The sequence below is a fragment of the Stylophora pistillata genome, chromosome 6 (assembly GCF_964205215.1).
Source record: "Stylophora pistillata chromosome 6, jaStyPist1.2, whole genome shotgun sequence".
Classification (NCBI taxonomy): domain Eukaryota; kingdom Metazoa; phylum Cnidaria; class Anthozoa; order Scleractinia; family Pocilloporidae; genus Stylophora; species Stylophora pistillata.
The window spans coordinates 26,904,166-26,918,006 of NC_142524.1; the positions used below are offsets into that span (position 1 = coordinate 26,904,166).

Below are 13,841 nucleotides of genomic sequence, written 5' to 3' on the forward strand. Positions count from 1 at the left end.
ATTAACGTGTCAAAGAACCTTCCAGTTTGGGAGATATCCCATACTAGTATGGGAACAAATTAGTAACTAATCAGCGAAATGGGAAGTGCGCATACCTCGATCCACGCAAATTTCCCCATCTGTGAGTCGAATGGAGACTCTGGGTAACCTGTGCTTGAGCCCAGTCTCTGGTGCTTATTCCACCCGAACGCCTGTCAGTATTTAGACTTGTAAGGATTTGTAACTATGGTAATCGAGTGAGCAAGCCCTCGAAGAAGAGACGAATTTATTCGAATACCATTCCCGATTTGCTTATTTATCGACCAAAAGCCTTTCGGATATGCTCTTGGGAACCATTCAAATAACTGGCGAAGATCTGAGGGACGCCGAGGTCAAGGGAATTTGTGATTCGTTGAACGACAACAGTATTCGAATCCTGTCTTTGCGGGGCTGTAGAATTCATGACGAAGATTTCAAGAAGTTGATGGATAGTTTGAAAGAATGCGAATCTCTGGCTCAGCTCAATTTAAACTTGGGAGTATGCAACGGAAAGCACCGAATCAAATGGCTTTCCGAAGCTTTGGTTGCCAATAAATATCTAACATCGTTGTTGTAAGTAAGACCATGCATTTAAATTCACTTTAAGCTTTAAGTTTAACTTACAACTATCAAATTGACAAGTGATGAAGCTGACGAGAGTTATCAATTTTTTTGCCCAACCTACTGTATGTATTACGCTTTTGTTTTAGTGCTTTACTGCTCATTTCAATATTGTTTGCAAAGATTCTACAAGTTTTTCTCTTAAGAATACATGCTGAGTATTCGGTAAGGTGAAACTTACACAGGTCACAAGGATTTTGGACAAACAATCGAAAAATCTCTCCATCAATATTTTTACAATCCAATCAAACTGAAACAATCCAGTGATTCCATGTTTAGAGGTTCCCAAATTCCTTTTCAAGGTACCTCCTCCAAACCTCTCTTCTTCAACAAAAGCCAACCTTTTTCAGTTCCCTAGGAAATTTTCCAAAGATCAACACTAACATTAGTGTTGTTATACCAGCAACATTGCCCCTTCCCCCCTCCCCTCTTCTTCCCCCTCCCCTACTCCAGAAGATTCTTTTGAAGTCCACTAAGAAATTCCCTGTTTCTCATAGTTGTCAATCATTGTATTATTATATTTTGTACTTGTAGCTTGCATGGAACATCCCTTGGAGATGAAGGCCTGGAGTGTTTAATGCCAGCTCTTCAATTACATCCCAGACTGCAATCTCTGGATTTTGGTGACTGCCAACTCGGAGATGACAGCATCAAACAAATTTGTACACTTCTTCCCTTGACTGAAGGAAGAGAAGGTCTCGTTGAACTTACGCTGTCAGCAAACCAGGGAGTGACACCTCTGGGATGGACACAGCTTGCCATAGCCATAGCTGCAAATTCGCAGTTACAAAATCTTTATCTTGACTATAACAACATTGGTGATTATGGGGCTGGTGTGCTTTCTGTTGCTCTGGCAGCAAGCTCTTCACTAGAAAGAGTTGATTTGGAAGGCTGTGGAGTAAGTGAAAAGGGAGCAGAGATGTTCTTTGCTGTTATTGCTAATTACCCCACAAAAATGCAGGAACTAGTTTTGTTTGAAAATAATGTCAGTGCGGAACTTATCGGTCAGATCAATGACTGTTTGAATCAGAAGTCTCAAGGCTCTGCAGAGGACCAGGAAAGTCCTGAGAAGTCACTGGAGGATGATCAAAACAATCAGGTTGCTTGTTGATCACCAAGTTGAGTTGGGTCATTGAAGTTTCATAGTCTACTTCAAGGCTGGAATGTTCAGTGACAGAAAACTGGCATGTGAAACTGAATCCCATCGTCCAGATTTTGCTTTTTATGTTTAAGAAGGCAAAAGCACGATTATCACAGAAGTTAGGTAGTTTAGAGACTGACCTTACTTGGCTTGTCAACCCTAGAGCTCAAAGAGATGTTTACCAATGTTATTTCACATATTTCCAGGATATAACCCATACCAGGTAGCAGGATGATGAATATTAGACCCACAAATCAGCTAGGGCTTATTTTCTTTGTCGATAGGACACCAGGCTTGCTAGGTTATTTCAAAAGACAACAATGGCATAGCTAGAAAGAAAAGTTTATTTTTGTATGGAGCATGTCTAATTATGGAATATCCAATACCTTTTTAACCCTAAATAATGACCAATACAAAATTTTTCCTTGAGTTACAATATCAACACAACAATTGAGCTTGGCCGGCCAACCCACCCAGATATTAACTCTTTGTGTGTCCGGTTGAGTAGTGAAGGCAAAATTTGAGCAGATAAATAAGTAATGAGAATAAAGAAAATTGTCAATTAGGGGACTATTAGTTGATCCAATACCAATTTCTCCAATCTAACATTATAAGAATTATATAGGAAACATTAAGGAGAATTGCTACTGAGATCTTGAGAGTGAAGGGTTAAGGTTACCGTGCACCTTCAGGGGTGTCTCGCATGCGAGCGATGTAGCACATCCGGTTTAAACTGTAGATATCTAATCCCCTATCAAATTAAAGCTTATAGGACTGGCTATCAGACTATAACAAAAATTTTGAACGCAAATGAATTGTTGAATTTTTCACGACTTCTAAATGCGAGCGCCTGAATCACCTTTTGAATGTTACATGTTGAAGCAAAATTTGTTTTTTGCTTATTTAATGTGTTCCTCCATTTCCGGGGCTAAAGCGCTAAAAAAACATATCTGCGATTTGCCATATTCAATTTCAGGGAAAAGTTACAGAACATTTTTGAAACAGGATTAAAAAAATGTGGAGTGATCATACGAAAATTGCTCTTGAAAAAAAAGTATTGAAATAAAAAATTTGGAGACATGTTTTTGTTGTTTATATGTAAACTACCTACTGTCAAAATTTGAAAGCAATCAAACAAATTCCCTTTGACTTGTAGCTTTTAAAAGGTGATTTGGGCACTCGCATTTAGAATTTATGAAAAATTCAACAATTATTTTTTTTTCAAAATTTTTGGTATAGTCTGATAGCCAGTCCTATAAGCTTGATATAGGGATTTAGATATTTACAGTTTAAACTGGACGCACTACGTCGCTTGCACGCGAGACACCCCTGAAGGTGCATGGTAACCTCAAGTGTGGAGACACAGTGGCTAATCAGTTAACATACTTGACTTAAAGGTCAAGACGAAGCTGTGTCACGTTGTTGTGTTCTTGCGCATTTACTTTCACAGTGCTTCTCTCTGCCCAGGAGTATGGGCAAACTGTCAAGGAAAGCAGACCAAACTCCTGGGTGTGAGGGGGAACCTGCAATAGATTAGCATCCAATTGAGGGGTGATTAGTATTACTGCTGGTCACTTCATGCTACAGAAACCAGGGAAAGCTCTGACTCGTGTCCACTTGGTCCAAGTGCGGACTTAACCTTTCATTTCTACATTACAAGTGTGCAAGCTAAGGGAGAATTATGCATCCCAACCACTTGCAAGTTTCTGAGTGTGTTCAATTCTGTATTGTACTTAAAGATATTACTTTCAAATGGAGATTTATGCCTTGATTTGTCTTTTTAAAGAGATTTATGACCAAGGGGAGTTCCAATGTTTAAAAATGCTTTCATACAAAATGAAAGCCACAAACCAGATTAATCAAAACTTTTAATTGCTATTTTAGTCTCAAACTCTGATGCAAATTTTTTGTAATAAATCCAGTGTCACTTTTGTCTTTACTTCTTTTTTTTCCTTTAAAAATATAGAGAAGTACTTTGCTGGTTTTCACTGTCACACCATCATCAAAACCATTAAACAAATACAATCAAGAATCAAAGGGATGAAATGAATATTCAAACATTCTCACAAAGATTCAGGTGTGGGAGATATTTGAAGGGATGTTACCCTCAAATTTATAAGGCTTTGTATGAAGACACCATGCGGGTGTCCCTCTGAGAGACCCCAATATGGTGGCTGGAAGTCCCAGGGGGGTACTCAATATATTCCTGGGAGGGGAGGTGTGGCACAGCCCCTCATACCCTGACCCTGTTTAAGACAAATATCGCTGATTTTCCTACCCTGTTTAAGACAGAATTCCAATTTTTGATACCCTGTTTAAGACATTTAATGTGCCTGGTATCAATGCCAAAATCAACAGAATTCAATATTAAAATTAGAGCGTGTAGAAATTTTGCTGTTTTTCTTCCAAGAAAAGATATCCCGTTAAGACAAAAATTGATAAATCAATACCCTGATTAAGACAAAAAATGATAAATTCGATACCCTGTTTAAGACAAAAATCTCGAAAAACATACCCTGGCTGGCCGCACGTCCACATTAAGCCTTTATAAGGGAGTACCCCCCCCCCCCCCCTGGGGCTGGAAGCTAACAACTGACGTAAAAAAAAATTATGTGTTTAGAGGGACTGGGAACTAGTCTGACCATGAGGTCAGATAGACTACCTTGATGTTTTGTTGTACTGATGTTGCTTGTTATTTTCGTTAAATTAAATGAGTTAAATTGTGAAAGATTGTTTGCCTCGAACCCGGAACTCGTTCGGAAGAACATTATGTCCTCAAGTTCTGCTATAAAAGGTTTGTAGTCGTCTTCTGAGAGCTAATTAACATCTATATGAGTACTAATTCTCATGCAAGGATTGTTCAGATTGTGAAATCTCAGCAGATAAGCCACTTTTCATCAACCTAGGTGACAACGTGTTGTGCAATAGCTCAGAAATTCAACCTTGCTTTATCACAAGACAAAAAACCCAATCAAACTGAAAATTTGTAAGAAGATAGGACTTCAACTGTCTTATTACCGAACTAAACTTAGATCTCATAAGGATTGAAAAATCCTTATTTTTAATTTTGATGACGTCACATAAAAACCAAGAAGAGGGGAATAACTTCATAGCCTACAAAGCTTGTGTAAGATCCTTTAGCAGTAGTATCCCAGGATACATGTGCCTCCCTTTTTTGACTCCCCTGCAAGTTAACACAGGACTTCAACTAACCGCCTCCCGGTTAGCTCAATTGGTTAGAGCGCCTCATTGTGTTGTGCGGGAGGTCGAGGGTTCGAGCCCCGGCCGGACCAATACTCATGGTCTTAAAAAAAGTGATGAGAATTTGCTATCTTTCTATAATATCAAGAAATGGATAGGTATTCTAGTCTTCTCGGATAATGACGAATAAACTGTAGGCCCCGTCTCCTGCAGGGTTAGGGGTAGGAGACGTTAATTTCCCACGCACGAGATTACTGTGGTGGATGTCCTTCCCTGGGGTGGGATGGGAGGGAAGGTGAGATCGTTACATGGACTGAAGCGGCTGCCAGAGGCGCCTGATAATGCTGACGTCCGATCTCAACCTTATCATTGTAACTAGACACGTTTGTTGTTTTAGAGTGCGTAAGACTTACTTCCTTCACTTTGCCAACAGGATTCAATGGGCCAGCCAATATGGAGTGGTGCACAATTCCTGAAATTGCACAATATCAAAAAAGAAGCAACAGGGATAATACTGATATGTTTTCTAACATTGAGTGAAATAATATTAAAAATAAATACATTAAGAGTTCTAATGATTACGTTAATGATAATACTAATGAAAATGATATTAATAATCAAGCTTTAATCAAAATCACCTGCCTGAGATACCTACCTTTTCTGCCAAAAATTTTGATTTGCAATTCCCCACTCCCCTCCCCCTAAAAAGTACAAAATCATTCTGCCAAATAGAAATGAATCAGTCTTGTTTTTCACTGGTCTTGCTAACTATTTGACATAAGATAACTCACTGAAGTACAAACTGATGCAAGTTTAACCGGCTGAAGTGTCTCCTTCCAAAGATAAAATTTGCAAACTTCAATTGTTTCTTTCTACTCTTAGATAGCCTTGTTTAGTATTGAGTAAGATTGTCATCTTTGGGTTCTTGTGTTTTTTGATTCCGGATTTGTACGTGTTCAGAATCTTCTCTTGTTCGTGTTTTTCAAACTTAGTAGTTGACGAACATTTTGGGGACGGAAGGGTTGCGCTTGAAAGAGAAAGAAAATGAAAATGACGAAAACTAAAAAGTTGCCAAAATTTGTTGGAAACTTTTGGAAATAACATCGCATGGATGATATCTACGAGTATCCAGATTTCAAAATTTTCTGGGAAAGGATGACACCAGATTACCCTATAGACCTGCCTCACCCCCCCCCCCCCCCACCCATCATTTTCCAATAGCCGACGCTGTTCCAACATTAGTCGGTCACTCCTGAGCTTTATACAAGATAGTCACACAAAAAATGTAGCAAAATAGTAAAAGAATAGAAAAGTCATAAACTATAATAGAGATATCTTCCGGCATAAAAAAAAGATCACAGATGTGATCCTCAAGCTGATAAAGAGCCGAACAACAATCTCAACTAAAACGGCATTCGACAATAGCTAAAAGTGTTTTCGTGGATTGACAGGGTGCAGATGTCTCCTGCAGGCTCAGATGAAAGGGTTAGGGCAGCGGAAAGTCGAATTCAAAGAAAGACCTTAGGAAGTCAGCAATTCACGCTAAGAACTCCAAATTGATGGATAAAAGGAAAATTAAGTTCTGTTTATTTAACAAAATAATCCTAAAAACTTACGCCAGCACCTAGTGAAGCTCTCTGTCGTGTAACATGAGGGAGCCTTATCCCTGCTGGTGCTGCATTTAAACTGAGGAAACGTAACTTAGCAAAATTTTTACAAATAGAAATAATTGTTTTGAAAACGGTTACGGCTATTATGAAATAAGTCATAAACCAAAAAGGTGAAACGAAATTTTAAACTGGTATTTCTCCGACCGATAACTTAGCTGGCATGGATTAAAAGTTTTCATAACGCACTATTTGGATATTTAGCCATTTAGACGTAGTCCCTTAAGACGACTTTTGAATTTGATTCGGTCGCCCTCGTGTAAAGAAAGCTATCGAGCTAATTTTGGGGGATACGGAGACCTGTGGCGGAGCTGGCCTTGAAAAAACTCTCGAGCTGTGGGTTGCATATCAGCTAAAAATTTAGGCACGGACTCCGGATTCTATCGGTTAGAAAAGTCATTAATAGTTTTCTTCCGTCATCAAGGAGGGTTTTTAATTATAGGAGATAAAATACCAATGAGTCTTCATTCTTTTTCCCAACAATGAGCCGAGTTGAACGACACCGCCGCTGAAATAGTTTTAGAAACACCATGATACCAACTCAGACCTTTGTCCTTAATTGCACTGAGAACGTGTGTTATTTCATGATTCTTCACTCAGTGGAGAGCCTTGCGGAGACAAACAACAACGGTTCATGGGTTCAAAATAGAATCCTAATCTTAAAAGTATTGCAAAGTTCTCAATAGATATAGCAAGTGAATTGACAAACAAATATTGAAGTAATCCTGCACAACATATTCACTTATTTGATATTCAAGGAACGAACCTTTATTTCTAAATAATTTGGTATATCAACAAAGTTGAAGTGGTAAATTGGCCACCGTAACGATTAAAAAAGCTGACGTTTCGAGCGTTAGCTCTTCGTCGGAGCGAATAGAGGAATTGTGGGTTGTGTGTGCTTTTAAGGGCACATTCTCTGCCTTTAAAAGCACACACAACCCAGCTTTTTTAATCGTTACGGTGGCCAATTTACCACTTCAACTTTGTTGATATATCCAAATTATTTCGTTACTCCTACCGACGCAGCCCCAAACAGTTTCTTTCGAAACTATCCGCCTTTATTCATCTTTATTTCTAAAGTTAACATACACACTTTCTTCTAATATTTAAATATACTTTTAAAAAAGCTTATCAGCCATGTCAAGCCGATCAAGACTTTTAGGGCTTGTTTCTCTTTATTGGCACAGTATCAGTTGTAGAGACGGTAGACAACTCCACTCAGCCATCACTTTCATGATTTTTTTGTTTTTAATTTTTATGTAACCTCCAAATGAGGATGAGAAATAAAAAGTTACTTTCCCTGCCTTAGGTTTACCTTTATATTAAATTTAATTATTCTTTTGTTCTTGGACTGCGCAAGAAATATTAACGACCTAAAAGCTGATTGCAAAAGTTGAACCAAAGATAAAATTTAGTCTTAAAGTAAGCTACTGGGGCGAAGTAAAACTATGTATGTAGTCTTTATTTATTGATGACGCAACAACATATACCTGCAAACAAGCGTACAAGGTTTGCAAACTTTTGTCACTAAAGAGAAAACAATTTATAATCTAAATGAAACTAATAAGACATCTGTTGATAATAGTTCGTTTAAAACGTTCCTTACGACTGACACGAGGTAAAATGTAGTTATGGCCGCGAGAACGGAGCGACTAATACTAATACTATCACTAATATTAGTACGATTTTTCACTGTTAAACTGACAACTACTGTTTGATTGTTGGAAACACGACAGAAAACTTCCCTCAAGAGGTTGGTTTCCGTGTTTCAACAGGTGAAAAAAAAGAGTTTTTCACATTCATATCCCTCACAAATTCTTGCAACTTATTGATAATTTACCTCATCAGGCGACGAATATTGCAGTTAGTTATTTAGTTATGAATGTAAAACAAATGGGGTTGACTTTTAGCGTTTGTCGTCGAATCAAAAACAGCCCACCCGTTGTCTGGGATAACTGCAAGCCTAAAGATGCTTTAGAGACAAAATATGCGTATTTAAAGGTGATAATTAAACCAGTACATTGTAACCAAGGTTCTCAAAGAGCCTTGTGCAATATTAATCAACCGGACTTTTAACTTCTCGTCCAGACAAGATTTCTTGAAATGAATGGTCGTTTTCTTTTCGCAACCAGGGTTTAAAGCGCAGTCTTGTAAATTTTGCAAAGACCTTATATATCTAATGGGCTAGGAATCGAGCTTCTGTTTAAAATTTAAAGTTAATGAGAAAATATAAATAACGAATAGAAGGCTACTTTTAAGTATGCAAAACAAAACAACGCAGGGGTTACCAACATATTGTATGATTTCATGATCGATAAATTATTGAGGAGATCGTTTTAGGGATTTTCACAACGGAAAGTAGATATTTCAGGTAAATCAAATTGGGGTGTGTTAACGAGAAATAATGCGAAGTCGCGATGTTCCCGAAACAGCTGAGAATATTTTCATCTATCAGTTCTATGGTAAGTAGTAATTAATTAAAACACTACGATGATTTCAATCTTGAAAGAGATAGATCTTTATCGAAATTTTTTTTTTTTTTAAGGATAGAAACAAAATCCCTTATCTTAAAGCAGGTGTGATCAATATATTTCAACTTATTAACTCATACAAGTATAATGTAAGTTGGCTTGAACTATGTCTTCTAATTTTTTTGTATATTTTTTATTAGTACCCAACATTTCTTTAATAATTTTAAGAGAAGAATATAAGAATATGATACTATCGATCGTAAATTCTGATCGCCCTGATGGGAGTTGTCTTAAAATGACTACTGTCCGTGACAGAGACAACTTTTCCACAAACTGGGAAGAAGTCACCATCGGAGTCGAGAAAGGTGTTCTTTTTTGTCAGTTTTTCTGTATTTAGCATTTTGTGTAAGACTTTAGTAGTAGCGTACGCCCAAAACCCGTCGTTAATTCTGGATTTCTCTTGAAGGCGTCTTTTATAATTTATTTAATCCGCTTTCAAAGTCAGTCGTTGCAAGTACTTTGTGCTATCGGTAATACATTCTCCATAAATCCATTCAATACTAGGTGCGATCCCTATACCTGTAAGTAAGACTGAAAAATAATTCTTCACTTGACTTTATTGATGAGTTCAGTTCAGGTGGCCCAAACGTCACATCTTGTCTCTAACAACAGACGCTGTCATAACTACCCTCACTAGAATGATCAGACTACATGATACGATCATGTAGTCTAATATTTGGCAAATATTTCTTCTGGTCGCAAACCACCGACTCTAAAAGAAAACGCTATCGCTTGATTGTAAATTCTCGTAGGTTATTACATTTCAACCCATTTGGATTATTTGTGACAGATTTTCCTGTATTTGATGACGATTTTCTTACTTCATCATGGGCGACTTAGTAGCTCCGATATACGCGATAAGTTGTCAGGTAAGGAAGAGTTTTTCCGTTATTCATACAAAACCAAAACCAACACAATTTCATCTACCTGTGACAGAAAAAAGCGAAATATCCTATGGATCTCTTAAAAAAACCAACGATAAAGCAAGCCACCTGGTTGTAGTTAGAATAATTGTGTTCTCCAGGGTCCAGTTGTTCGAAGGCCGATTAGCACTAATCCAGGGTTAAATTTTGATTCAGGTTTCCTTATTTCACTATTCAAGAACCTTTATGAGATAATTCCCCCTGTTCTTTTTAGCGCATCCGATCATCAAATTGTAGACACAAAATAATTAAACTGAACTTTCTCCTAAAGCTTTTAGATCTGAAATCAAATTTCACGCTAACCCTGGGTTAACTTAACCCAGCTTTGAACAACCCAGCCCAGGGTGCGATTTGATCAAGCATTGACTGGAAGCCAGGGTGAGTTTAATTTTTCTGCTCCAATCACAACACGAATGCTTTACGTTGTGATGCTGATGTCCTCTCCTTTTTTCATCATCTAGGGTGGAAAGATTTATACACCCTGCGTTAAAAATTTAATTAAGAATGTTTTATGGTGTATTCGTTGGAGAGGTCTTTTGCCTAAGTATTTGTTTCATCTAGATATTTTAAACGAAAACAAGCGAGTTGTCCCTCCAATGCAAAAATAGCCTCAGGTATAGCGGCGCACTGACCTTTGGAACAGGCCACTCTGTTACCTTGGTAAAGTTAATCAAATGCTCCATCTTCTCTTTGTGAACTAAGGATACAGCATTTATGTGAAACACGCTCGATTAGCACTGCTTATTTTGCAGAACTGTTTTTTGTTGAAATACTAAGATTAGTCCAGCGGTTTTGTAATGAAAGATGGTTGTCTGTATTTATCGCAGAATGCAACAATTATAACACCATCAACGAGCCCAACCGCTTTGTCTTCTTCAGTTCGAACAGTAGTGAGACAGTCTGTGACAAAGGACATTTTACTTCTGGTCGGTGGATTCGATTTATAGGGAGAGGAGGAACTGCCATTCCTAATAACCCACCACAGGCACACCACTGTGGAACAAGTAATCCAGGCTGGATCAATGGGGCCCATCCTAGTGTTAGCGAGGGGGTTGTCGATCGAGTGCTTTGCTTTCGTCATGAGAATGACATTTGTAAGTTTGACGAAATGTACGAAATTTCAATTCGAAACTGTGGCCATTATTACGTCTACAAACCAGTAGTGAACATCACAGATTGTTCTCTTAGAGTTTGCACCGGTACGTATGCTTGTTCATAAATAGTTTCATTTTAAGCTTTATGATGGCATTGTAATGAATTTATTTCATAGTTTACAAGCATGTTTACATTCTTGAGAAATACGTTAAATAGGAAAAAGAGATGGAAAACAAAGATGGAAAACTATGCTTCTTCATACAGTGAATCCTGTTTTAAGCGGTAACCCAAGGGAAATAGGGGTTTGACTACTGAAAGGAATGAACATAAAAAAAAAACGATAAAAAAGCCGAAATTCTATGCCATAACTAGCCACGTAACGTACAAAATATGGTTAAAAAATGCTACCAACATTGATTTCGGAAGGAAATATTGAGAAAATTTTGCTTGAAAGATTGTTCTTAGTTTTATCTGACTGGTTGCGCTTTGAATGATTGTTCAATACAATTGAGAAACAATACAAAAAAGCTATTAGGATTCACTGAAAGGTTACAATGACCTATAATAGAGGTGATCGCTTGATAGAGATGAAAATTACACTACTTAATGGGAAAATAAATTCAGGACTTTGACAATCGACCGCTTGATAAACGGTGACTGCTTATCACGGTGCCGCTTAATACAGGCTTGACTGTATATCATATATGCATAATCTTCTCAATTGGATTCAGAGCGCAGAGTGGCAATGTTCTTTGCTCATCACAATTTCTGCTATTCTGTGTACCTCCCTTTTGTATGTTGAACGGTTTTATTGTAAGCAACTGGTGATTTTTTAACTAAAATTAAGTAAAAATTATGGTTTAAGTTGTTAAGAAAACTAAAGATATCAAACGAGAAGCCAAAAAACAGACATTATCGAAAGTTGCTGATGTTTACAAGACAGGACACCAGGCTGTCTTGATTGAAATTACCTCAAGCAAAATGTAATAATAATATCAATAATAATAGCGATATTTTAAAAGATGAAAAAACAAAAGTTATCTGAACTGATTTATTAATTTGGCACAGAACACCTCGATGAGTGCTTTTATAGTGCTGTTGGTGTTGTCAGTAACAGTATCATCCCTGACAGTCAGATGACAGCTTCTTCCTATTCGGGAGACAAAATACCCGCGTTTGGACGACTTTTTCATCATGCATGGTGTGCAGGGAACAACAATAAAAGCGACTGGCTCCAGGTTGATCTTGGTAAAGAGTTCTACGTGGGCGCTGTCGTTACCCAGGGAGGCTCTCATCATAATAGTTATACAACAGATTTTAAGCTTCTCTACTCTGGGGATGAACAAACATGGAAAACGTACCAGAATAGAAATGGTGGAAAAGTGGTAATTTGAATGAGCATTTGGCTAGTTTTCAACGAGTCACTGACCATAAATACCGAGAGTCCGCCGACAGCTGCCAAACTTCGTAATTCATAAAGGATTCTTTAAAGGAACCTTTTTTAAAAATTGTATCAAAAAGTTATATCGCACTTTGCTTTCTCAAAATACGCCTAGATGGCAGTTGTCCCCTTAGCTTCGGAAACTTCGCACGCCACAACGTGATGCACTCCCGCTTTTAATTTTTTGTGTCCTAGCAGATGATCTTTTTATGTTTTTTGAATTGCAAATTTCTCTTTAAATTGTCAAGTTCCTCTACGTTTACATTTAAGTCTTCCCTTCAAATAACTTTTAAAAAGTTCCATCAGAAAGATCCTTTGGGGATATATACTTTAGTATCTTGATATTTCCTATTGCCCCGAATGTTATTTATCATCGTTCTGGTTAAGCATTGCGAAAAATTTGGTTATTACCCTCTTAAAAAAACAAGAAACTTTAACATGTCATTCTGGATTAGAAGGCTTTCACCGAGAAGTCACGAGAGATCTTCCGCCCAATTGGAAGATAAACGGATTGGTTGTAATGGGAAACAATTTACTGATCAAACGATGGATAATCGACTGACAATGACTGATCAATCATGATCACTCCTCAAATAAGCCTAATGTACACGTTAGGGCTACTCGTCCTAACCTGTACATTAAGCTTGTAATAACAAAAACTGCCTCATCCTACAACAACCTTTCCAGTATCATGCTAACTCCAAGATACTAGGGTGATTGTAAATTGACAACGGACGATAATCCAAACTGCGATCATTTAACCAAACACAGAGAAACATATCATTTTCTAATTGTAATATCTCATTATGTTTCTTAGTCGTGGGGGACTGCTTAGATGACATTAAAATACGCTGTTATTTTTTCCTCATTTTCCTCAGAAATTCCACAGAAAAGGAAATGGTTCCGGCGTGGACCGCCACAAGCTGCCAATACCAGTAGTTGCAAGATACATTCGCTTCCATCCAACAAAGAACACAGGCTGGGACTGTCTGAGAGTAGAGGTGTATGGATTCGTTAAAGGCGAGTTGATCTCTTTCTGTTTTTCTTTTATTCTCATGTTGCTCCTTAACAAATATGACAAATGATAAAAAATAAAGCGCTTTACGTACTCATAGAAAAGATGCTCATTGTTTGACATTCTTTTCTCTCCGACGTAACTCGCCGATGTAACTCAGTTTAAACCTTTTTCTCTTTTTAGACCAT

General features: G+C 37.7%; 2 protein-coding genes across 2 annotated transcripts; both read left to right on the top strand.

The window, feature by feature from the left end:
- Positions 1-56: 56 nt before the first annotated feature.
- Positions 57-3,719, top strand: LOC148729193 (leucine-rich repeat-containing protein 73-like). Its single transcript, XM_088725374.1, has 2 exons — positions 57-591; positions 1,174-3,719. The coding sequence occupies exons 1-2, from the start codon at positions 320-322 to the stop codon at positions 1,748-1,750; spliced, it is 849 nt and encodes a 282-aa protein (XP_088581500.1). The 5' UTR covers positions 57-319; the 3' UTR covers positions 1,751-3,719.
- Positions 3,720-8,027: 4,308 nt separating this feature from the next.
- Positions 8,028-13,813, top strand: LOC148729194 (lactadherin-like). Its single transcript, XM_088725424.1, has 6 exons — positions 8,028-9,110; positions 9,970-10,048; positions 10,374-10,480; positions 10,930-11,301; positions 12,266-12,582; positions 13,517-13,813. Exons 4-6 carry the CDS (start codon positions 11,211-11,213, stop codon positions 13,721-13,723), a joined length of 615 nt encoding a protein of 204 aa, XP_088581550.1. The 5' UTR covers positions 8,028-9,110; positions 9,970-10,048; positions 10,374-10,480; positions 10,930-11,210; the 3' UTR covers positions 13,724-13,813.
- The last annotated feature ends 28 nt before the right edge of the window (positions 13,814-13,841 follow it).

What these genes read in the sequence shown, in the direction of transcription:
- LOC148729194 (XM_088725424.1), top strand. Translation starts at nt 11,211, where the DNA reads ATGTACGAAATTTCAATTCGAAACTGTGGCCATTATTACGTCTACAAA. An exon ending in TTCTCTTAGAGTTTGCACCG is followed by an intron (nt 11,302 to 12,265) that starts GTACGTATGCTT and finishes AATTTGGCACAG; the next exon opens with AACACCTCGATGAGTGCTTT. An exon ending in ATAGAAATGGTGGAAAAGTG is followed by an intron (nt 12,583 to 13,516) that starts GTAATTTGAATG and finishes CATTTTCCTCAG; the next exon opens with AAATTCCACAGAAAAGGAAA.
- LOC148729193 (XM_088725374.1), top strand. Translation starts at nt 320, where the DNA reads ATGCTCTTGGGAACCATTCAAATAACTGGCGAAGATCTGAGGGACGCC. An exon ending in AAATATCTAACATCGTTGTT is followed by an intron (nt 592 to 1,173) that starts GTAAGTAAGACC and finishes TTGTACTTGTAG; the next exon opens with CTTGCATGGAACATCCCTTG.